Consider the following 23407-nt stretch of genomic DNA (forward strand, 5'->3'; position numbering starts at 1 on the left):
CTTGGTTATTTGATAGGGAAGGGGGGAAAACAAGATGAGGGGTGGAGGTGGGGGGGAGGGAAATGGGGACCAAGACATGAGAAAGGGTATCAATGTATGTGAATTAATGCACCTTCTATCTGGCAATATAATGTAACCCTTCTATTAATTACAATAAAAAATATACAAAAAAATAGAAATAACCTATGAACTCCTTTCTGTTTGATTACAAAACTGAAAAGGACAAAGGAAATTTAAAAAGCAGAAATTCACATTCCTGTTTTCAAATGCTTGAAATACTTTTGACACATAATGTAAAAGGAAAGAAACTTAATAAGAGGAAATATGATTTTAATTCCAGTTGTCATATTCTTGGTTGAATATCTAGTACTGTATCCAATAGTAACCTAGTTCTACAATACTGAGAGAAATCATCAATGAGAAAGACAAGAAAATAGTGGGGAGGTTACTAGGTCAGTTATATATAGGTGACTTATTAATACAGAAATAGTAGAGTGAATGTGTTCAATAACACTGTATATTCATATTCCTGTACCAAAGGCTGTAAATTGCTATCCAATTAGTAAAATTATTTTAAGAGTTTCTTTTAGGCAAATCCACAAAGACAAAAATAGATATGCTTGTCAGGTACATAAGAGGGAAGAATGAAAAATGACTGCCAGTGGCTAAAAGGTTTCTTTACAGAGTGATAATAATCGAAAATTGGGCAGTAGTAGTGATTGCTCAACTCTGAATACATTAAAAACCAAAGGATTACATACTTTAAAATAGAGAATTGTATCTCAATTAAGCTATTTAAAAAATCTAAAAATAGGGGCTGGGAGCATAAGCTAGTGGTAGAGTGTTCGGCTCGCATACACAAAGCCCTGGGTTCAATTCCTCATACAACATACACAGAAAAAGCTGGAAGTGGTGTTGTGGCTCAAGTGGCAAAGTGCTAGCCTTGAGCAAAAAGTGTCCAAGGACAGTGCCCAGGCCCTGGGTTCAATCTCCATGACTGGCAAAAAAAAAAAAAAAAGCTAAAAATATATTTTCTCTAAATTTCAATGTTTACATTGGAAACAACTGGAGAAAACCCTAATGCATTATGGTATAAAGACTAAAATTAGTCAGTGTCCTCACTATTCATGGTATGTTTTTACCCTGAAGATAATTTTTCAGAATCCACAGGTAGTGACAAACTCCTATAATCTCAGCATTCAAGAGGTTATGAGTTGGAGATACATAGTCTGTCTCAAAGAAAAATTCTGAAGACAATAATTTGCTACATCCTCATAAACTGATACTCTACAAAAGAGGATTCTACTGTTCTCTATTCTAATATTATTAGCTACTGAAATTAATTAAACAGAACCATTCCCTTTTACTGCCACAGGTCTTTTTCTTTTAAATTTTTCTTTAAGATTGTCTAAAGGTTCCTCTTATAAGCTAGAGCTCAGAAACTGAGGCTTCTGAAAGAAAGACAAAAGCCTCAAAAAAACAAAACAAAAAATAGTCAGCACTGGTGGCTCATGCCTGTAATCCTAGTATTTAGGAGTCTGAGATCTGAGAAACAAGGTTCAAAGCTAGCCAAGGTGGCTTCTGTGAGCCTTTGTTGCTCATGGTGGTTGTGTGGCTTGTCAGGGCCCGGGCACTGTCCCTGAACATTATTGCTCATGGCTATTACTCTACCACATTAAGCTCCAGCTCTACTTTCAGGTTTCTGGTGGTTAACTGGAAATAACAGTTTCAAAGGTGGTAGAGTGCTTGCACAAAGACCCAGGTTCGATTCCTGGATACCACATACATAGAAAAGGCCAGAAATGGTGTTGTGACTTAAGTGGTAGAGCGTGAGCCTTGAGAAAGCCCAAGGGCAGCACTTAGGCCTTTAGTTGAAGCTCCAGGACTTGGGGGAAAAAAGTTTCGAGGATATTCTTTAAGTTGGCTTATAATCACCATCCTCAGATCTCAGTATACTGGGTAACAGGAATACAGAAGTGAGCTACCAACAACCAAGTTTCTGTGAACTCTCATCTCTTAGTTTCTGTCAGCTTCTCATGTCCAATTAAATATCATACTGCCAGAAGTGAATGAGGCAAATGGAAGAGCAACAGCTTTGAGCAAAAAAGTTCCAGGAAAGCTCAAGGCCCTGAATGCATTTGTGCAAATACTCACACACTCACATACACACACTAAGCAAATGCTCTTGATTGATATCACATAGGCATTACTCATGAAAACAAACTTGTTGGAAGGTTGTCATAAAAAAAAAAACAGGCAAGAAATGACTACTTATCCTAAAACAATAGAATTATTAATGCTCTCTCTCTCTCTCTCTCTCTGTCTCTCTCTCTCTCTCTCTGTCTCTCTCTCTGTCTCTCTCTCTCTCTCTGTCTCTCTCTGTCTCTCTCTCTGTCTCTCTCTCTCTGTCTGTCTCTCTCTCTCTCTCTTTTTGCCAGTCCTGGGCTTAAGCTCAGGGCTTGAGCACTGTCCTTGGACTTTTTCAAGGCTAGAGCTCTACCACTTGAGCCTCAGTACCACTTCTGGCTTTTTTCTATGTATATGGTGCCAAGGAATCAAACCTGGGTCTTTGTGCATGCTAGGCAAGCACTCTACCACTAGACCAAACTCCTGGCCCCCTTTTATTATACTTTTGTACTACTTCATGTAGTCATGTCTCTACCACTACAGACATAGAGCTGCTCTAGTGCCCTGCAACTCTGCCTGTCTCCACATAAACCATATAGGCAAGGCATGACCACAGGCTTGGAAGAATGACCTGTGATCCTTTAGAATATGGAATAACAAGCAGTCATGTGAGATCATGCTACAAGGCTACATCTCACCACTTTCTCATTTCTATGGGACGCTCTATAAGTCCAGTGTCTCATATACCTTCCAATGTTACATGGAGATCTGAGACTTACTACCTTTTCCCTGCTCTTTCGCATAAAACTGCAAGCTAAAACTATAATATATAAAAGCTAAACTACAGTATGGAATGGTTCTTCAGAAACAAAATGCCCATCACACATGCTACTTACCACTTGGTTCCCTTTAGTTTCAGTGTTAACATGTGGGATAACAGATATAAGCAGCTGATATTGCTGTTCATGTGTATCTTTTTTTTTTGTTTTTGGTGGGTCATGGGGCTTGAACTCTGGGCCTGGTCATTGTCCCTGAGCTTTTCAGCTCAAGGCTACCATCCTACTCCTTAAGCCACAGCCCCACTTCCCCTTTTCTAGTGATTAATTGGAGATAAGTGTTTCATGGTCTTTAGTGCCAGGGTTAGTTTTGAACTGTGTTCCTCAGATCTCAGTCTTCTGAGTAGCTAGGATTACATGCGTGAGCCACTGCACCCGGCTCTATTCATGTTTATCTTATACCTTAAATAATCTAAATCTTACTAAAGAACCATACTTGACAGATAATATGAGTCTCAACTTTTCCTATACATACTCTGTAACATATGCATGTCCTTTTTCTTTTTTTTTTTTTTTTTTTTGGTGGATCATGGGGCTTGATCTTGGCCTAGGCACTGTCCTTGAGCTCTTCAGCTCAAGGCTACCACCCTATCCTTGGGCCAAGCCCCAGTTCCCATTTTCTAGAGGTTAAATGGAGTTAAGAGTCTCAGGTCCTTTTGTGCCCAGACTAGCTTTAACCTTGATCCTCATAACTTAGCCTCCTGAGTAGCTAGGATTACAGACATGAGCCACTGAACCAGCTGCATGTCCTTTTGAACTATCTCTTTATCTTATACTCTTAAACTAGGTATTTTCCTCAAGCAAAACACTGTTCAGACAGAGGCTATGGAACCTGACTTTGGGTTTTCTACTATTATGGTATATTGTTAATATTATATAATATATGTAGTATTATGGTAATATTATTATTTATGATTTTTTTTTATTATCCCAAATCTGGACCTTAGACCTGGGCAGCTTTTGTTATTTGCTTCAGTTACTCTTTAGTTTCGAAAATAAGCATTTCTTTACAAATTACCAGAAGTGAAATCTGATGAACATCTAGAGCCTTCATAGTGCTCTTATTCTCACCTTTTATCCAATATAATCTTATATCCTTTCAAAGGTATGCAGTATACACAAACCCAGCTTTTTTAAAACTATATGTACAGCCCTGACAGCCTGCCACATACTCTCATGTGCACACGTCCTCAGGAAGGAGCCTGAAAAGCCATCTCAATTGGAGCCCAGGAACCAAGGTCTTGCTTAGCGCCTGGAATCTCGACACTTAGAGAACAAACATCCTGGCTGTGGGTTTGGGACTATGAGCTCAAACCATCCCAGGGAACCCCCTGAGAGGACCAGAAGGCAGACGGTGAAGACTCTGGGTACTGAGCACAATCACCATGCTGGGTCTCTTGTACTACTGTATGTTGGGAGTAGGAAGACTGATGAGTTGTACTGTATGGTGAGTCACACCCAAGCTACATGCATGTCATTCATGTGTAAAAAGTTAGTATCACAAGGTGGTGGCTGGATGCCCAGAAGCCTAGATAGTCAGAAGACTGGGATGGGAAGCCGGCCTGGGCAAGAAAGTCCACGAGACTCTTATTTCCAGTTAATCAGCAGCTGGAAGTGGGGGTAGAGCTCCCATGGTAAAGTGCCAGACTTGAGCACAAAAGAAGTCAAGCAAGAGCAGAGGGCCCTGAGTTCAAACCCTCCCCACCCCCCTAAAAAGTTAATACTCATGTACATGACTTCAAAAAAAACTGTACGTACAGCAATTTTTACGTAGCTTGTCCTACTTCTCAAGCCAATATTATACTCTGTCAAAGCCTTGACCCACATAGTCCTTCAGTTATGTCTTCATACAAGTATACTGACAATACAATAAAATTTTACTAGCCAAACATGAATGGGCCATATCCTATAAAAACATCTGAATTTTTTATTTAATTCCATGAATAGTATTTCTACTCCAAAGACTATACAATCCTTCTTGTGTCATAATACCTCTTTACAGTTTTTGAAGCTATATATATACATATATATATGGTTCTCCTAATATTTATTTTCTAAAATCAGTAACATATTTATTGATCAAACTTAATTTGCATATCTTCTTACATAATAATTCTATATAATAATGTAATAACTCAGCCATTTTAGGTACGCTCCTCTGAAGTTTTTAAGGAGAATGTGATTCTCCTTAAGGACTTTATCTTGTAGTCTGGGTCAATTAATTTGTAAAGTTATCAAGACTTTGTTAATAACATTGACTGAAAAGCTAAATAAAAACTTAAGTCCTAGAAATATAACCAACCAATATGAAATCATTTACACAAATGGTTATGAAAAACAATGATGCTCTAGATTTCTTACTGACAAGCTAAGAAAGCTTAATAACTTCTGTTGCTTGTGAGATAATGATGTAGAGAAGACTAACTTATTGTCTAACCAAAAGAAAAGGCAACTGGGCTACCAAAAACAACTGAGGAGCCCAGGTACCAGTGGCTCATGCCTTTAATCCTAGCTAATCAGGATGCTGAGAATTGTGGTTCAAAGCCAGCCTGTTCAGGCAAGACAAGACTTTTCTCCAATTAATAAGTTTTTAAGAAGCTGGAAATGGAAGCATGGTTCAAGTGGTAGAGCACTAACTGTGACCAAAAAAGCCAAAGGAGAAAGCAAGACTTAGAGTTCAAGCACACATAAAAAAAAAAAAAAGAGCAGTTCAGGATTCTTAAGATCTGATTTCTGGTCAAAGTAAAGAATCTTTCTTTGGTAATCAATCTATAGAGCTTTCCAGTCTCTCTCTATAAGAGTCATGGTTATTTTAACTGGGTACTAGTGGCTCATGCTTATAATCCTAGCCACTCCAGGATGTTGAAATTCAGGGGATGGTTATTCAAGGTCAGCTCAGAGAATAAATATCTGCTAGATACCATTTCTGAAAGAACAAATAAAAGTTCCAGGCTAAGCTAGAAGCCACTGGCTCACACCTGTAAACCTAGCTACTCAGGAGTTTGAGATCTAAAGATGCTGGTTCAAAGCCAGTTAGGGCAGGAAAAGTCCAATTAATCACCAACAACCCAGAAGTGGATCTGTGCTTCAAGTGGTAAGAACACTAGCCTTAAGCAAAAGACCTCAGGAACAATGCCCAGACCCCAAGTTCAAACCCCAGTACAGCACACACACACACACACAGACACACACACACACACACAGAGACACACACACACACACACACACACACACGCAAAAAAAAAAAAAAAAAAAAAAAAAAAAACCTAGGATAGAGAAGTGGTTCAAGTAGTAGAATGGCACTAAACAAACAAGCCAAGGATGAGGCCTTAAATTCAAAGCCGGCAATGAAAAAAAATAAGGAAAAAGTAATAGTTACTTTTATTAGTCGCATATGCTGCTACAACTTGCTATACTTATGCACAAAAACTTATTTTTCAATAGAAGGAAAATAAAGGACCTGTAATAATCAGTTCTGCTGCATGCAGCACTATCAGTGAGAACAAATTCATAAGCTACACGGCAATGAATATATAACTTTTTGTTCTATTACTATAGAACTGAGATTCAAAAGCAGAGGCTTGTTTAAATAAAACCAAGGTTTCAGTGTGTGTATAAAGACAATCATAAATCTTTGAGCCTGATACTCATATACACTTCAAACCTCCTTTTTCAGCAATGCCTCTACCTTTGTGACCTAAGCAGAAAAACAAATCCTAATCCTTCCCCAAATCCAATAAACCTTTTTTGTCTTTATTTCTACTTTCTGAATGAACAGACTAAATTTGTTTCTTAGCCAACTAGCACATTACCATAGCTTTAAAAGGAAAAAAAAAAATTCTGATGGCATTCCCAGAAATGTGTGGCTCATGCTTTGATCCTAGCTACTCAAGAGGCTGAGATATAAGGATCATGGTTCAAAGCCAGATTCTTATCTCCAATTAGCTACCATAAAACCAGAAGTGTCAAAGTGCTAGCCCTGAGCAAAAAGTTCAGGAATAGCACCTAGGCCCTAAGTTCAAGCATTAAGTGCTTCCCACCCAATCCCCCCAAAATTAAGGAAAATAAACCAAAACAGAGATTAGGAACCTAGGCACATAAGACCAACTGAAAGATGGCAACTATGTTGAAGACACTGATGTGCAATTAAAGAAAAAGAACTGTATTTAGCAAAGAAAGGGGCTAGTCAACAATGAATGTAATGAAAAGGAAGTACAATGACAAATGTGGGCAGTGCTGATGAAAGCACTACCTAGGGGAAAAAAATACCCTGTAATAGAGATGGATTCAAGAGACTGTTTGACAGATACAGTGACATGAGTATCACTTTATCATAGCTTTATGCTCCTTAAACTACAAATGTCACTGAAATATTAGTCATCTAGAACTCTCATGCTTTTGTTCATAAAGCAACTCTTGATAATTTTGTATTCCATATTCCACTGATTCAAATATTTAGCCTTCAATTTTATATAAATGGGTATTCTCATGTACAGACACATTGTCTTATAGATGCAGTACCAGATAAAAGTGTGGCTATGTAGTTCTATTATTAGAGTTCTTGCTGACTTCTTTGTGACTCGGAAAGCATAACTGTGTGTTCATATCTATTTCCATCTTCATTTCTAAAAGGGAAGCTAATCATAGGACCTACTTCCAATTTTTGTGATGATTAAATAATTCCTGTGAAGCCATTAAAATGTTACCTATAATATAGCTATATTAGTTATATATATTAACTGTTAGTTATATATAATATATACTATATTAGTTGCTAGTTTTGAGCATGTGTTATTATTTCTGAATCTGAATAGCTCTGAGATAGGTTACTAAATCTGAAAAATTAATGCAAGGCCATTATGTTACACCATGACAAGGAATACTAGTGCTGAAGTCGTAACCTGGTGAAGGTCACCTACTCTTTTGAGGTTCTGAGATTGTTTTGGTTGGGGGGAGGGTGTCAGGAGAGAACATAATTATCTAATATATAACTATGAGCCACAAATGTAGACGTATGTAGTAATCAGGCAGGTCACCTAAATAAGTGAAGAACACATTAGGTGGTGAATTTCCAGAATACGTATGTGTATGTGATAAGACTGGAGGATAGAGAATAAAAGTTCATCCTTACATTCAAACAACATACCAGTAAGTACAGATTTTGAGCCTCAAGGTCCCTGCTTGAAAATCTTTTCTCCAGGATCCTCCCAATTTTTAAAATGTTCTAATTTAAAAGAATGTCAATCCAGGGACTTATTTTTAACTCTTATTTTCCTTTATTGTGCTGGTATCACCTCTTCATTGAAACTTTCACTTTCTTTAGCTTTTAAAACCTTTTGTACTTTTCTCTATGATCCACAATATACATACCTGGGTGATCTCATTCATGTCCACTAATACTTTTGATTCTCTCAATTCTACTAAGATTAGTAACTCATAATAACTCATAATTTTACCATGCTCCTTATTACCATTGCTATGATCAGGTTTTTATCAACCAGTTTCCCTCTTCTGTTTACCCCTAGTGGCTCCCATTATCACCTGAGTGCAAGCTAAAGTCCTTATTTTAAGGCCTAACTTAAAGGCCTATACCTCTCTAAGTTCATCTTTATTGCTTTCTCCCTTGCTTATTCCTCTCTGCCACATTACTGCCTTGTCTTTTCCATAATCATACTAAGTTTATTCCTGGCTATAGGTCCTTTCTACTTCCCATTCTCAAACATGGAATTTTTTTTTTTTTATCAGTCATGGGACTTGAACTCTGGGCCTGGACGCTGTCCCTGAGCTCTTGGCTCGAGGCTACCACTCTACCCCCTTGAGCCACAGCACCACTTCCGGTTTTCTGGTGGTTAATTAGAAAGAAGAGTTTCATGTTCTTCCTTGATTTTTTTTTTTTTGCCACTCCTGGCCTTGAACTCAGGGCCTGAGCACTGTCCTTAGACTTTCTCAAAGCCAGAGCTCTACCACTTGAGTCTCGGCACCACTTTCAGCTTTTTTCTATGTATGTGGTACGGAGGAATTGAACCTGGGTCTTCGTGCATGCTAGGTAAGCACTCTACCACTAGGCCAAACTCCCAGCCCGAGTCTAGTGTTCTTTAGTGCCCAGGCTGGCTTTGAAACATGATGCTCAGATCTCAGTGTCCCAAGTAGCTAGGATTATAGGCGTGAGCCACCATGCCTGGCTCTAATATAGAATCCTGATTACACAAATTTCCTAGGCCTGGATTGATTCTGATCTCATTTCAGGGCTGTGCAAATATTACTTCCAGTAAAATACCCTACTGAAAACAGAAATATCCTACCTACCCTACCTATAGGAGTCATCTCCTTTTCTACTTCATCTAAAGCATAAATGTGGACAGATGTTTGTTTTTTCTCTCTCCTTCAAGAAAATGTAAATCCATTACAGTAAGAACATTTTTATTGCTGATTCTCCATGTCAGGAACAGTACATATATTAGGTATATAATATTTTAATATATATTGAAATGCTTCCTAATTCATCTTCCTTCTACTGACCTCTTCTCCTATAATCCACTTTCTCTGGTCTACAAGTATCAAACTAAAAATGTACAGCTGTCATTATTCTGTTTTAAAATAATTTTTGTAGGATCTTCACATCTCATTTAAAAAAAGGTATGGTAGCCGGGCACGGTAATTCTAGCTACTCAGGAGCTACAAAGCTTAGTTCAAAGCCAGCCGGGGCACTAAAGTCCATGAGACTCTCCACTCCAATTAACCAGAAAACTGGAAGTGGCACTATGGCTCAAGCAATAGGGAAGTAGCTGTGAGCTGAAGAGCTCAGGGACAGCGCCCTGGCCCAGAGTTCAAGCTCCACAACCAACACACAAAAAAAAAACCCAAAGTGGGTATGGCTCCCCATTTACTTAAGCCTTTTCTTCCCAATTTCTCCAAGTAGTTATATACCGTTTATATTTTAATCCTTTAATTATCTCTGAGTAGCTATATCTTTGCTACATACTACCCCGTTTAATGATCTCTGAGTTTACTATGCTGTTTCCTTTTCTGTGCTTTCCATACAAGTACCTCAACTTCTATTTAACTAAACTGTCATTCACCTTTTAGACCTAGTTATTCCATCATGGCTCCCTATGGGCATCATCAGCACCCTCCTTTGTGTCTCTACAATCATATCTGTGCCACAACTATTCACTAATAAATCTGTTTCTTCAACAAGAGTTTACAATCCTGGAGAACAAGTTCACATGGCTGCATCTAGTTTTCACTAGTGTTAAACATTATTCTTAGAGAATAAACAGTTAAGTCTGCTGAATGAAAACTCAGCAGAATGGAACTTTTTAAAGTATGAAGGGCTTTCCTTATTTGAGAGTGAGAAAAAAATATATTTTATGAGTCACAGTGCCTTCCAACATCAAATGTAAATCTGACATATAATTTATACTTGCTTAAGAAAAACCGATCATTTCAGCAAGCCAGTCAGTGTATTCAGGAATCAAAAATAAGTTAGTGACTACTCAGGAGAGGTAACTACTCCCCAAACATATTGACTTTTGGGCTGTATGTTGTATACAACATAAGGTGTACTCTAATCAAGAGAAAATAAATCTTGAATTTGTAAAATTTAAAACTAAAGTGAGGAGGGAAATTGGGGATATTCTAGTTCAATCACCTTATTTCACAAATGAGAAAAATAACAAAAGAGAAGAGATTAACCAAGTTTGCAGGAAGATTAGGATCAGACCAGGTTTTATTAAAAATGAAGGGCCTCACAAACACACCACATTACAATGCCAAGTTATTCCAAACTGATTCCATTACTTACCTGTGCAAATTTAAAGAAAGAAAATTCAAAGAAGTTTGAATACACAGATTCTTAGATCTAAGCTGTCTTTATGGGATCTTGGACAATCACTGAACATTATAATGCTCTATCACCATTTCCCACCAAATGCAATTAATGCAAAAGCCAAATGAAAGTTCTGTTACAAATGGAAACTGTGATCATCTCCATTCTCATCATCTCAGATTCTCCGGTGCTGTCTCTTGGCAAGATTTCAATCCATCTGTGGGAGCCATAGTAGTTGTTAAACCACTGCCAATTATGACTAATTTTGTTGTTCATTTTACAGAAGGAAGAAAGCAGAAGGGAGAGGAAAAGGTAAGGAAGTTGTTCAGTGGGCAAATAAACTCCACTCAAAAAAATCCATACCTCTAATCAAATAAAGAATCACAAGTTGTTTAGAATTCTTATTTAAACTATCTTTTTATACTCTTCATGATATAATTTTTATAATTCATGTTAATATTGTTTTCTCCCCTACTGCAGGTTCTGTAAAACTTTTTACTATTAGCATATTTCTGTAAACTTTTATAATTATTTGGGATGCATATATATATATACGTGTGTGTATATATATACATATATATTTCTCTTTTGGAGATGTGTTTAAAACAGGGACTCGATACTTTATCTTCAAAAATTGTGTGTGGAGAGACAGGGGGTGTAGTTCAGTAGTACAGCATTTGCCAAATATGCATGCAACCCTATGTAAAGGCAGGGGGAGGAAAGGAGAGAGGACCAACTGGTTCAACATTCAGCTGAAAATACAAAGCTACGTTTGTGGAGCTGTTCCTGAAAGAAATAAAAAGTGAATGTAAAGATGTGAGTGAACCTCAGCTCTCAGAAAAAAAAAAAAAAAAAAGAATTGGGGTTACATTGACACTTCCTCCATTTTCGTCCTCTCCATCTCAAGTGTTTTCATGGGTATTATTTATGTTATAGGTATTATAACCATAGATATCATTATATTAATAAGTTTTAAAAACAACTTTTTGCTCTGGGCATTAAAAAATGTTAAAGTATATCTTAGGATATTTTTTATAAGTTATTCTTGGCTGGGTGCTGGTGGCTCATGCCTGTAATCCTAGCTACTCAGTAGACTGAAATATGAGGATCACAATTCAAAACCAACCCAGGCAAGAAAGTCCCTAAGATTCTTATCTACAATTAAGCAACTAATAGCTGGAAGTGAAGCTGTGGTTCAAGTGGTAGAATTCTAGCCTTGAGAAAAATAGCTCAGAGACAGTGACCAGGCCCTCTGTTCAAGCCCCAGGACCAGTTTAAAAAAAAAAAAATTCATTATTTGACAGACAAATCTAACATAGAACATTCAGTACAAGAAGGTAGTATTTTACAGAGAAAAATTATGCATTCTATAAATTCCATTTACATTTAGAATTTCAATCACATATAAATTATAAGAATAATACTTTTTAGTTATTATAAAACCAAAGCCATTGCAAATATAAATCAACAGATTTCATTTTTTTCCTGTATGCACTGGAAAAATCCTTGAGACAATACCTGTGTGTACCAGTTTTCATATACTTTTCTCAACCTAATTCAGACACTAGCATTATAGTATAAAAAAGCCATAACATCTGACCTGTCTATAAATTAGCCTATTTTTCCCTCAAATTTCATTAGAATTGTCTAGAAACCTACTAAAACTGGATTACCACAAACGTGCCCTAGAAATTCTGCTTCACTTGCTCTAGGCAGAACAAAAAGAAAATCTTTACTCTTGATTAAGTCTGATAGCTAAGATTTAAGACATGCTAATCTACTGACACATTTTATAATTCCCAGGGACCTCTGAAAACTTAAAACTCAGTCCAATGGAAATAGCATCAGTACGTCCATCTTAAAAGACTCTCCAGAGAAGACTGAGAACTACCAATTTAGAAGAATTTGAAAATTTCTCAAAGTTAAGTTCACAAAGTTAAGTTGTTACAAAGTTAGAGCTACTCCCACTTTGATTCCTATTTCACTGTTTGGTGATATAATTTTTATGTGATTTGACAATAAAATACAAAACAAAAACCAACCCAACAACAACAACAACAAAAGTCCTCCTCTTCTTTTACCTCAGATTAATATTGCTACTTTATAATTGAATAAGTTAAGGGGTGGAGGTGTGACTCAATAATATAACACATGCCTAAACTAGTATGGGGCCATAAGTTTGAACCTGAGTATTGGAGCAAAAAAAGGATGTTAAAATGGAGCTAACTAGGAAAAAAAATATGTGTGTATATATATTTTTTTATTTATATACTTAATATATTTATATATTTTATCTATCCATGTGTGTGTATAGACATACACACACACACATATATGGCTTGAACTCTGGGCCTAGGTCCTGTCACTGACCTCTTGAGCTCAAGGCTACTGCCCTACCCCTGGGCCTGGGCATTGTCCCTGAGCCCTGCGGCTCTTGGAGCCACAACCCCACTTCGAATTTTCTAATAATTAATTGGAGATAAGAGCCTCAAGTTCTTTAGTGCCTCAGTTGGCTTTGAACCATGATTCTCTGATCTCAGCCTCCTGAGTAGCTAGGATTACAGACCTGAGCCACCTCGCCTGGCAAACTAGAAAATATTTTAGACCTAATCTAAAAATAGATTAAATATCACTACTGTTTAGATCCAACTAAGCTGTTAAAATAGATTGCAAAGCATTGCTCAAAGTTTTCACTTTAACCTCTAATTCAGTATATTTAAATTTCAAAACAAAGTATTATTGAAATGGAATCTCTCTTTGTAGCCCAGGGTGGCCTGAACTCATTTCTTTCTGCCCAGCCTCAGGAGTTCTGGGATTATAAACCTGCACCACCATGCTTTCCCTCAAAAATGTTTTAACTCATAGGTCTTTAGTAGTATAATTATATAAAATAATATGCTAATTTGGTAACACTTCTTCCTTGGTATAACTCTACATATTGAAGTTACTATCTACTCACAGGTGAGAACAGACTTCTCTCTACCATACAAAAGGATGAACTGGATACTGACTTAGCAAAACCCCACCATTGATTTCTCCACAGACCCTCAAGACACTAGTTTACCACTCTAAGAGTTGTTTTTTTGATTAAAAAATAGTAATTTCTAGGGGCTAGGAATATAGCTCAGTGATACGATTATATTGACTACCACACATGAGGCCCTGGGTTCAATCTCAGGCAACACACACACACAGGCACACGCACGGGTTCTTTTTTTTTTTAATCATGAAAAACGTATTAGGTGCAAGCATCTATGATTTTGAGAGTTCATTTTGCTTTCTAAAAATTACATTTTGCTTTCTAAAAATTACATTCTGACTGACTTGTTTTCAGGGTAACTACTTTGTCACTGCAGTACTGAAATGAGTTCCCACTTTATCCTTCTCAAACCTGCCAGATATTTAGAAATTTCACTGTGTTTTTGTTTTACTTCTGGGTTCAAAAAAAAAAAAAAAAACTACCCAACATGCTTGACCAGAAGCAGATCACCTTACTCCTCTGGTGTAACTCGGGGAATTCTTAGTGTTATGTTCTACACTAGTATACAATGTATACTTTTATACTTGCCTAGCTCCATTTGCAAAGGCTTAACTGTGACGTTCTCCATTTACACCTTTTAAATCCCCAGAATCCGATGCAAGGGATTTTTGTTACAGGAACGTTCGTGAACGAACACTCTGATCTGAAACCTAGCCACCTTAACAGATACTAAAGTATACTCGGTAAGTATCCCCAATGGGAAGCTCCAAGCACCTCCAAGTTAAAGTAACGGAACTCAGAATCTGAGTCAAGGCACCAGTGACCGCTATCTACCGCCTCCGAGGCTGGACCAGACTTGACCACCCGTGGCGTTTATTCACTTTACGAAGGGAAGGGGTCTCGGGATGGTTTCACGGATGCAATTCCAAGGGGGTCAGACGGCAGCTAACACGTGGCGGGGAGGGCTGGGGGGTCACTACGGTTATTATTTTACCGTAAAGCTCGGCATGTTTATTTTCGGAGGTGGTGGACTTTTAAAAGTCCACCATCCGGGCGCCCGTTACTGAAAACTCCCGGCTGGTCCCCCTGGAGGCCAGGGGAGCGGAAGCCCGGCCGGCCCGGGGGCTCGCACGTGCCCGCGCGGGCGGGGCGGTGCCGGGTGAGCGGCGACCCCGGCTCGGGAGGCGGCGGGAGGGGGGGTGGGGGGCTGGGAGGGAGGACGGGGCGGCGGCGGGCGGCCTCCCCGGCCCCGCGGCCGCCGGCCAGGCCAAGGCTTCCGGAAGGTGCGCGTCCTGGCGGGAGGTGATGGAGCCACACAGAGACGTCTAGGTCATGCAGGAGGCGCCCGGCCCCGGCCCTCCCGCCGCCCGAGCCCTCCTCTCATCCGACAGAAAGACAGACAAGAAGGATTCCCGACCTGTCGTGCCCTGCATGTTCACAGTCTGTCATGTTTGGTCAAGAACGGGGCGGGGCTGGAGGGCAGGTCTGCAGGCCGGCGGCGGCGGCGGGGCGCGGGGAGAAGCCCTGCGCCGCCCGCGGGAGCCTGCCCCGGCCGCCGCCGACGGCTGACGAGGTGGTAAAAACTCACGGTTACTAGTGAGCGACACAGACACAGACTTTCCAGTCTATTAACAACCACGCCAGAGAGGTGGGGCTCTAACTGCAAACACTGGGCCACGGCCCCGCGCTGCCGGCGCTGCCGCTCTAGTCTCTATTCGCCGCTGGTGGCTGAGGCGTGGGAGCGGCCGGGCGGCGGGCGGCGACGCGGGGATTTGGACAGTGGCCGTAACGGTGATTTCTCCTCACCAACATGGCGGCACCCGAAACGAGCGGCTCCACAAGATGGCGCCGGCCGCAACACCTAGACCGGGACTAAAGGACGAGGGAGATTCCTCCGCGGGCCAGGGGCTTGGCCCAGCCCTCCGGGGCTGAGCGCGAAGGCTATTGGAGGAAGCGGCCTGTCAATCACCCCTGGGGGCCGAGCCTGCGTCCCGCCGGGTGCCGCGGCGGAGGCGGCAGCCTGGTTCTGAGACCGGGCGGGGAGGGACGCGGCCGGTTGGCTCTTCGGGCCGCTTCTGGAGGCGGGGCGGAGGGGGGCCGCGGGCCTGGGAAACCAGACGCCCTCCCCCGGCCAAAACGGGGAGCAGGGGTGGGCTAATACGGAACACGCGACTGTCGGTTCTTGTAAGAAAAGAAAAACTTAGGTGCCGAAGTCCCTGGCCAGGGTATGGCGATGGCCTCCATAACGCTGGGAGCTCGGTGGCATTTTGGGAGGAAGTAGCCATTACGCGCGCGGGCGTCCGCTCCGGGCCCAGGCGGGTCCCTACGCCAGCCGCAGCTCCTCCCCGCCTCTGACGGCGGAGGGCGCTCACTGGGGTAAAGTCTCAGGGGCTGTCCTCCCCGGCTGCCCTTGAACCGCCACCCTCCGACCTCAGCCCCCGAGGGAGGGAGAAGGGCTGTGAGCCACCAGCGTCTGGCCCGTGTCTAGTATGGACTACCAGGTCGACCCGGTCACCATTTGATGATAAAAATGTAAATCGGTGTTTGAAGTTCAGTAATACGTGAAATACATGAATATTTAGTAAAAGAGGCATACTTAGACTTGTGTGGCCTTTAGAAATCGTTTTCAAACGGTGTCAGTGTTGAGGCCTGCTGCAGTAATTTTGAAGGAAAATGCCTGCTTTTCACTAAAAATCTTAATCTAGCGGTTCCTGAATACATGGACTGTTTAATCTTTGCTTAATAGTGTGTTCTAATGCACGAATGATATTTAAATTTGAGTGTCTGGGAGCCAGTCATCCTAACTGTATCATGCCTGTAATCCTAGCTACTCAGGAAGCTGTGAGAGGCTGACTACCGGGACCAGAAGCCAGACCAGGTAAACCATCTCCAATTAACAAGCAACCAGCCGGACGTGTGGCCCAAGCTGCAGAGCTGTAGCCTTGAATAGAAAAAACAGAGCACACGCACACCATTTGCAATATCTATATTGAGAGATGGAAAATCATGCTTTTTTAATGACTGAACTCAGCCTTCCAACTGGACCTGTGTGTACACTGATCATTGTGCGGCAGTGTAGTCTTGGGAAAAGGCATGAGGATTCAAAAACTCAAGCTTAAAGTTTGTCCATGTACTTCCCTTAGATTAAGGGAACAAAATCATTTTAGAGGAAATGAAGCTGGATAGACACGGGAAAAATGAGGTACAGTAAGGAATCATGGGCCAGGAGTGTGGCCTAATGGTAGAGTGTTGGACTAGCATGCACAAAGCCCAAAGCTCGATTCCCCTGTACGGCATACACAACTAACGCTGGAAATGAAGCTAGGACTCAAGCGGTAGAGTGCTAGGCTTGAGCAAAAAGAAGCTCAGGCCCTAAGTTCACGACCCAGGATTGGGGAAGGGGGGTTGAAGAGAGAATTAAGAGACGGAAGTTATTTAAGGGGAAGGAGACAGGATAACTTAAATTTCTGACTCATGAAGTTTTACTAACAAATCTTGTTTTTAAAAAAAAAAATCAGGGGACTGGGAGTTTGGCCTAGTGGTAGAGTGCTTGCCTAGCATGCACCAAGACTCAGGTTCAATTCCTCGGTACCACATACATAGCAAAAAGCCAGAAGTGGTGCTGTGGCTCAGAAGTGGTGCTGTAGAGCCCTAGCCTTGAGAAAATACAAGGACAGTGCTCAGGCCCTGAGCTCAAGCCCCAGGACTGCCCACCCAAAAAAAGTATAGCCAATTGGGTATGTTGGACCTTAATTTAGATCTAAACTCTTAAAATTAGCTGATGGCTGAGAACATGGAATTAACACATTTGGTAGCATAATAAAACAAGTGGATGGTTCAATTAGAACAATTTGAGAAGGGTGAAAATGCTTGATACAATAACTTATTACAAAATCCTAATGAAACATGGCATTTAGAACCAGACAGACAAATACCTTGCTCTGTATTACTTCACTCACCAGCAAGGGTAGTAAATGGAAAGGATGCAAAGAGAATATTTTTCTGTTTTGAGACAAAGTCTATGTAGCCCAGGCTAGTCTCAAACTCAATCTTCCAGCTTTTATCTCCCACCTGTATCACCATGCCTGGTGATAACCCTTTTAAATTTTTTTTAATTTTAATACAAATTTTTATTGTTGCTATAAAGATATGTAAAGAGTACATTTCTTTTTGGACAGTTTCACCTCTTCACTTTTTCCCAGTTTTTTCCCTCCCATTCCCACCCCCAAGTTGAATAGTTCATCTTCAATATAGTATCTAGTGAGTACCAGTGCTGTATTCATTCTTTTTTTTGTCAGTTTTAGAAAGTATAGATATTTCATATAATTTTTAAACATTTGCTCATGCTAAGAGATTTTCAAATTATACTATCATTAGTATTATATTAGTGTATCTGTTAATTTATAGTTATACTACCTTTTCGTTGTAGTATCGATTACACCACGTATTTTTCTGTTTTCTTGGTTCTTTTTTAATATAAGCACTGTTTATTTTTGCGTTTTTTATTGTCAGGATAATATATAGAGGGGTTACAGTTATATTTGTCAGGTAGTAGGTGAATTACTTCTCACACATTGATACCCCTTCTCGTGTTTTTGTCCCCATTTCCCTCCCCTCACCCCCCATCATCTTGTTTTCCCCCCTTCCCTTTCCTATTTCAAATAAACATATATACAGTATACCAGAAAACAAAGTCAGACACAGTAACAACATGAAATTAACCATAAGGGCAAAAAAGAGAGAAGGGAAATAGCATAGTACATTAGGAACAACAATCACACAAGACAAAACTCATGTTTTTATATCCTAGACTTCATTTCATTTAAAGAATCTAGTGTTTGTTTTTAACTTTGTTTTGTTTTGTTTCTTATTGACTTATTGACATGAATTCTGGGCCTGGGTGCTGTCCCTGAGCTCTTCAGCTCAAAGCTATTACTCTACCACTTTGAGCCCTGTTCTTCCGATTTTCTTGGAGATTTTATTGGAGATAAGACACTCAGGGACTTTTGTGCCTGTGGTGGCTCTGAATCGTGATCCTCAGATCTCAGCCTCCTGAATAGCTAGGATTATAGGCGTGAGTCACCGCACCTGGCTTGTTTAGTTTTTGTTGCAGACCATTCAGTGCTTGGCACTCTGCCACTAGAGTCATGCCTCCAAGAAATGTCCTTCACCTTTGTTATTCAAGCAAGAGTAGTACTCTGCCACTTGAGGCAAACCTCTACTTCCCAGGGGTGTCTATCTGTACCTTCTTTTCAGGCCAACTGCAAATTGCATTGGTAAAACATACCGAAACCATTTACTTCTGAGATCCTTATGCTTTTTGATTTTGATTCCAGACTAGAAACTCCCAATCTCATATATGCACACACGTACATCCATACACATATACACAAGTATTTTCTTTTGGGGATGTACCATTATATCACTCAACTGTACACCTGAAATGGCAAATCTGATTAATTATATCTCAAGAATTAGGTGTTAAATGCAATTGAGTAAAGTTCCCATGATCACCCTTCACCTTATCCCCTTTTGCTCTATAAAACCTTCCAGTCCTCCCTCAGTAGCCACCATCCGGTCTCCCTCCCTGTCTCAAGTTGCCTCAACATTTGAGCAAAGCACATTCAGCTTGGAAAGCAACTCACTGCACATGTGCCAATGTGCTTTCCCTGGCCAGCAATGGGCACTGGGAGCAGCACTTCATTGTGGATTTAGATGTTTGATCTTGTCCATCCATAAGCTCCAGTTACTCTGCTCAGGAAGCCAGGTTGGACACATAGGGGCACCTGTAATCTCTTGAGAATTTCAGAGACCCAGGCCTCCATGGAGGCCTTGAACCTTTGCATGTAATTTGATCCTAGCTCCCAGCTAAACATCAGTAGCAGAGTAGAACAGTGATACTGGTCTTGTGTGTTTGAAGGCTAATTGAAATAGACTATTTTCGCTCCCCTAGGCATGAGTATTGAGTAAATAGAGGATCACTTATGGTCCAACCACATCCTGAGTGGTCAATGTGGTGCTGCATTTGTTTAAGCCCCAGGTTTGCCACTGTCCCTGGGTAACCATGAATCCTGCCTTTTCTGGGATATTACGTGTTTGTCTTGCTTGCTCACTTCTGATAATTCATACTTCGTGGAACTGTATACTAAAACTCTGTGTGTGTGAAATGTGTCAATGGGATAGATGGCAGGTCTAGTGCTTTGACTTAGCTTTCCTGCTTGAGGCTGATGCTCTACTACTGTAGTCACAGCACAACATCTAATTTGGGCTTGTTAATTACATGTGTCTCAATAATTAGTCTGTTCAACCTGGCATCAAACTTAGCTCAGTTTTCAGCCTTCTGAATAGGTGAGATTATAGGTATGAGCCATTAATGTCTGTGAGTTTTAAGGCTATTCTCTATATCAGATAGCTTACATTTCTCTATAGCTTACATTAGACCCATCTTCTTCCCTTTTTTTAAAAAAGTTTTTTTTTTTTTTTGCCAGTCCTGGGCTTGAGCTCAGGGACTGAGCACTGTCCTTGGACTTTCTCAAGGCTAGAGCTCTACCACTTGAGCCTCAGCACCACTTCTGGCTTTTTTTTTCTATGTATGTGGTACCAAGGAATTGAACCCGGGTCTTCATGCATGCTAGGCAAGCACTTTAACCACTAGGCCAAACTCCCGGCCCCCATCTTCTTCCGTTTTTAACATATTCTGTTATTGTTTTCTTTGAGTTTGACCTTCGGACTTCATTTCTTTCTTCTTACTTTTTTTTTTTCTTTTTCTTTTTTTTCCAGTTCTGGGACTTGAACTCAGGTCTGAGTACTGTCCTTGGACTTTTTCAAGGCTAGAACTCTACCACTTGAGACACTGCACCCCTTACACCTTTTTTTCTATGTATGTAAGGAATCAAACCTCTGGTCTTCATGCATAATAGGCAAGCACTCTACCACTAAGCCAGACTCCCAGCTCCAGATTCTATATCGTTCTTGTGCAATTTTGCCCCTTTGTGATTCTCCTAATGAGTCTATAATCTCTCATTTTTGTCCTGTCTATTCCTGGACCATATTCCTTCCTCTACCCTTTATTTTTCTCCTTCCTCTACCTTGTCACCCCATGCAACTTTCAGTTTCTTCTTTCCAATGCAGTCTTTCATACACAACTCTATAAAAAAAATCCAAACATTAGCAGTATCTAGAACTCAAATGGCTTTTTAATCGAATATCAATTTCATTACACTCTATTATTCACCTTTATTGTTTTAAAACATGAGAAGAGACTTGTTTCTATCATGTATTTGTATCAATATATATATCTTGATGTATACATTAATGTCTATATCAACCATATATATGTATATATATGGGGATAAACATGCTACAATCTTAGCAGCTCTTGCATTGCATAGTCAGAGTCTTAAGCAATTTCTGTGTTTTTTTTTCCTCTGAGAACCCATTAATTTCCTCAAAGAGATATATTTGGCATCATTCTCATGCTTTTACAATGCATACCAGTGTGTATTCCTCAGTGATGGGATTAAATACAGCTGGCCCAGGAATATCAGGGTTTCCTCCATCGAACTGACCGGAAGCTTAAATCTTGTAGGGTAAAATGATTGGTAGTCTAAGGCAGTGACTGCACCTTGGTACCAGCAGGAGAAACAGACTTGTACTGGAGAGAAGTGAAAGACAATACACTGCAGGGTACAGGCCTCACAAAGGCAAACTGAAGCACACTAGGCCAGGAAGTGTCATTTCCTGTAGGGTTGCATGTGTTGATTTGGTTGACATGTTTTAGTAAGTCACATCACACATGTGCTGGCAGTAGCTGGTTGAGACAGGATAACTGTAGTGGAATGAGCCACACATAAGAATGAAGCCAGGAAGGGTAAGCTACAGTGGGACACTGGGAGGCCAGAGATTTTGGCCCGTGAGAGTAGGTCAAGCTTAAGGCTTCTCTGGAGTTAAAAAAGGCAAAGGAGCCAACTTGACCTTCCCAAGTAGAAGCATCTTATCAACACTAGTATGTGTTTTCTTGACCTGAATTTCCTTAGATCCTTTACCTTCCCATGAAGTATCCAGACATGATTTGATGGCTGAGGAAAACTTGCTGTCTTTGATGCTGCTTGCATTTCCCAAAGCCCTAGAGGAAGATAGCCCATTTTTCTTACCATTCTTCCCCAGTGCGTGACAAACCTGCCCTGCCTCCACCATGTACTTGCCTAGGTTGAATGGAAGCTTTTTAAAGATCTCTTGGCTAAGTTGATTTTTGCTTTTGGGGGGGAATAAAGCAATAAACTTTGCTTCTGTTATGATTTTGTTGTATGCCTGTTTGGTTTTATACTTCTTGGGGGGGGGGTTTCTCCAATCTTTTAGGTCTTGACTGGACCCTGACTCTTAATTTGTCTGACCCAGCTGGCTGCAGCTTTTGGAGGTTGGCTGGAAGAACGCTTGGCTGGGGTCATGCATATAATCACTTCTTCCTTCAATGGCCCTATGGGTTCACATGCTGGTTTTGGCCTTGGGAATTCCATTGACAGCCCCAAAAGCTTCATGCTTGTTCTTTCTGATATGTTCACTGGGAACATTGGTGACACGAGTTTTCCTGCCTTGGAGTCATCGATGGTTTCCATATCTTCCCTTGCATTGTTGTGGAATTCTTTGGTCATGATCTGTCAATGATTCAAAAATCTGGTTAAAAATCTGGCACAGCAAGGCCATTACTACCCTCAGTTTCCCTTTCAAGTGTCCCTTGGTCCTCAAGACTATGACTGTGGTATTCAGATGTAGACTTCTCCTCATGGCCTAAAGGATTAATGTGAACCTGAAGATAGTCATTGTCAGGAATTTCTAAAGGGAGGATCTTGGCATTCTATGTTTACCTAGAAGGCAACCATAGGCTTTTAAAGCTTGGTTTGGATTTCATCCAAATGCTTATTTTCTGTTTGCTCCTGGCTTTGATCAGGAAGCAAAACCAAGATATAGGAGTGTTTTGGACTGGAGATATTATTGAAATGTCACTCAGCCCAGATGTCATGTTTCTTTTAGGTGTTTTAGCATTGATGCCACTGCAGGAACTGGGGTTTCTGGAATTTCTGACAGATAAAGTGTTTAACTTGGAAGTTGCAGTTCTAGGGAAGTACCCATCCTCACAGACGTTTCTATCACTACAAAGAAATCAAGGAAGAAGCTAGTCCCTGCTAAGTGAAATTCTCTAGACATATAACAGCAAATTAACCCTAGTCAGTCTGTTTCTAGGAGCTCATCTTAAGTACCATAGACAGTACCAAGATTTGGAAGATGGGTGATAACTACCCTAAATTGTAACTGGTAATAATTTGATATCATTGTTGCTATATTTTCTTTTTATTTTGTAAGATTTTTTGTACTTGAAATAAAAATGAAAGTGGCCATGAAAAATATGGAGTGATTTGGAGTTGGGATATGGTTCAGTTATAGAGTGCTTGCTTCCTATTCTATTGGCTCTGGGTTCAAACCCATAAATGAAAAAAAAAAAAAGGTTTATTAAGCCTCATTTTTGTTTTGTCAGTCATGGGACTTGAACTCTGGGCCTTGGTGCTGTCCTTGAGATCTTCAGTTCAAGGCTAGCACTCTACCACTTTGAACCACAGAGTACTTCCAGTTTTCAGACTT

At 40.4% G+C, this 23407-nt stretch overlaps 1 protein-coding gene and 1 long non-coding RNA gene across 3 annotated transcripts in view; one reads left to right on the forward strand and one right to left on the reverse strand.

Annotated features, from left to right (window-relative positions):
• Nucleotides 1–15278, reverse strand: part of Zc3h6 (zinc finger CCCH-type containing 6) — a 56596-nt gene extending 41318 nt beyond the window's left edge. Inside the window, exon 1 of the mRNA XM_090336370.1 lies at nucleotides 15189–15278. Coding sequence (XP_090192496.1) covers nucleotides 15189–15220 — 32 coding nt within the window. The 5' untranslated portion in view covers nucleotides 15221–15278. The remainder of the gene's footprint in view (nucleotides 1–15188) is intronic.
• A 58-nt stretch (nucleotides 15279–15336) lies between these two features.
• LOC150060243 (uncharacterized) lies at nucleotides 15337–21897 on the forward strand. 2 transcript variants are annotated; one of them, XR_016536217.1, is made up of 3 exons: nucleotides 15337–15419; nucleotides 16599–16649; nucleotides 21808–21897. It is a non-coding gene; the product is annotated as an uncharacterized LOC150060243 (long non-coding RNA). The 2 variants fall into 2 exon arrangements; XR_016536218.1 differs by lacking the exon at nucleotides 15337–15419 and adding an exon at nucleotides 16176–16303.
• Nucleotides 21898–23407: the final 1510 nt, after the last annotated feature.

This window comes from Megascapheus bottae, chromosome 7, assembly GCF_031878675.1.
Source record: "Megascapheus bottae isolate mThoBot1 chromosome 7, mThoBot2.hap1, whole genome shotgun sequence".
Classification (NCBI taxonomy): domain Eukaryota; kingdom Metazoa; phylum Chordata; class Mammalia; order Rodentia; family Geomyidae; genus Megascapheus; species Megascapheus bottae.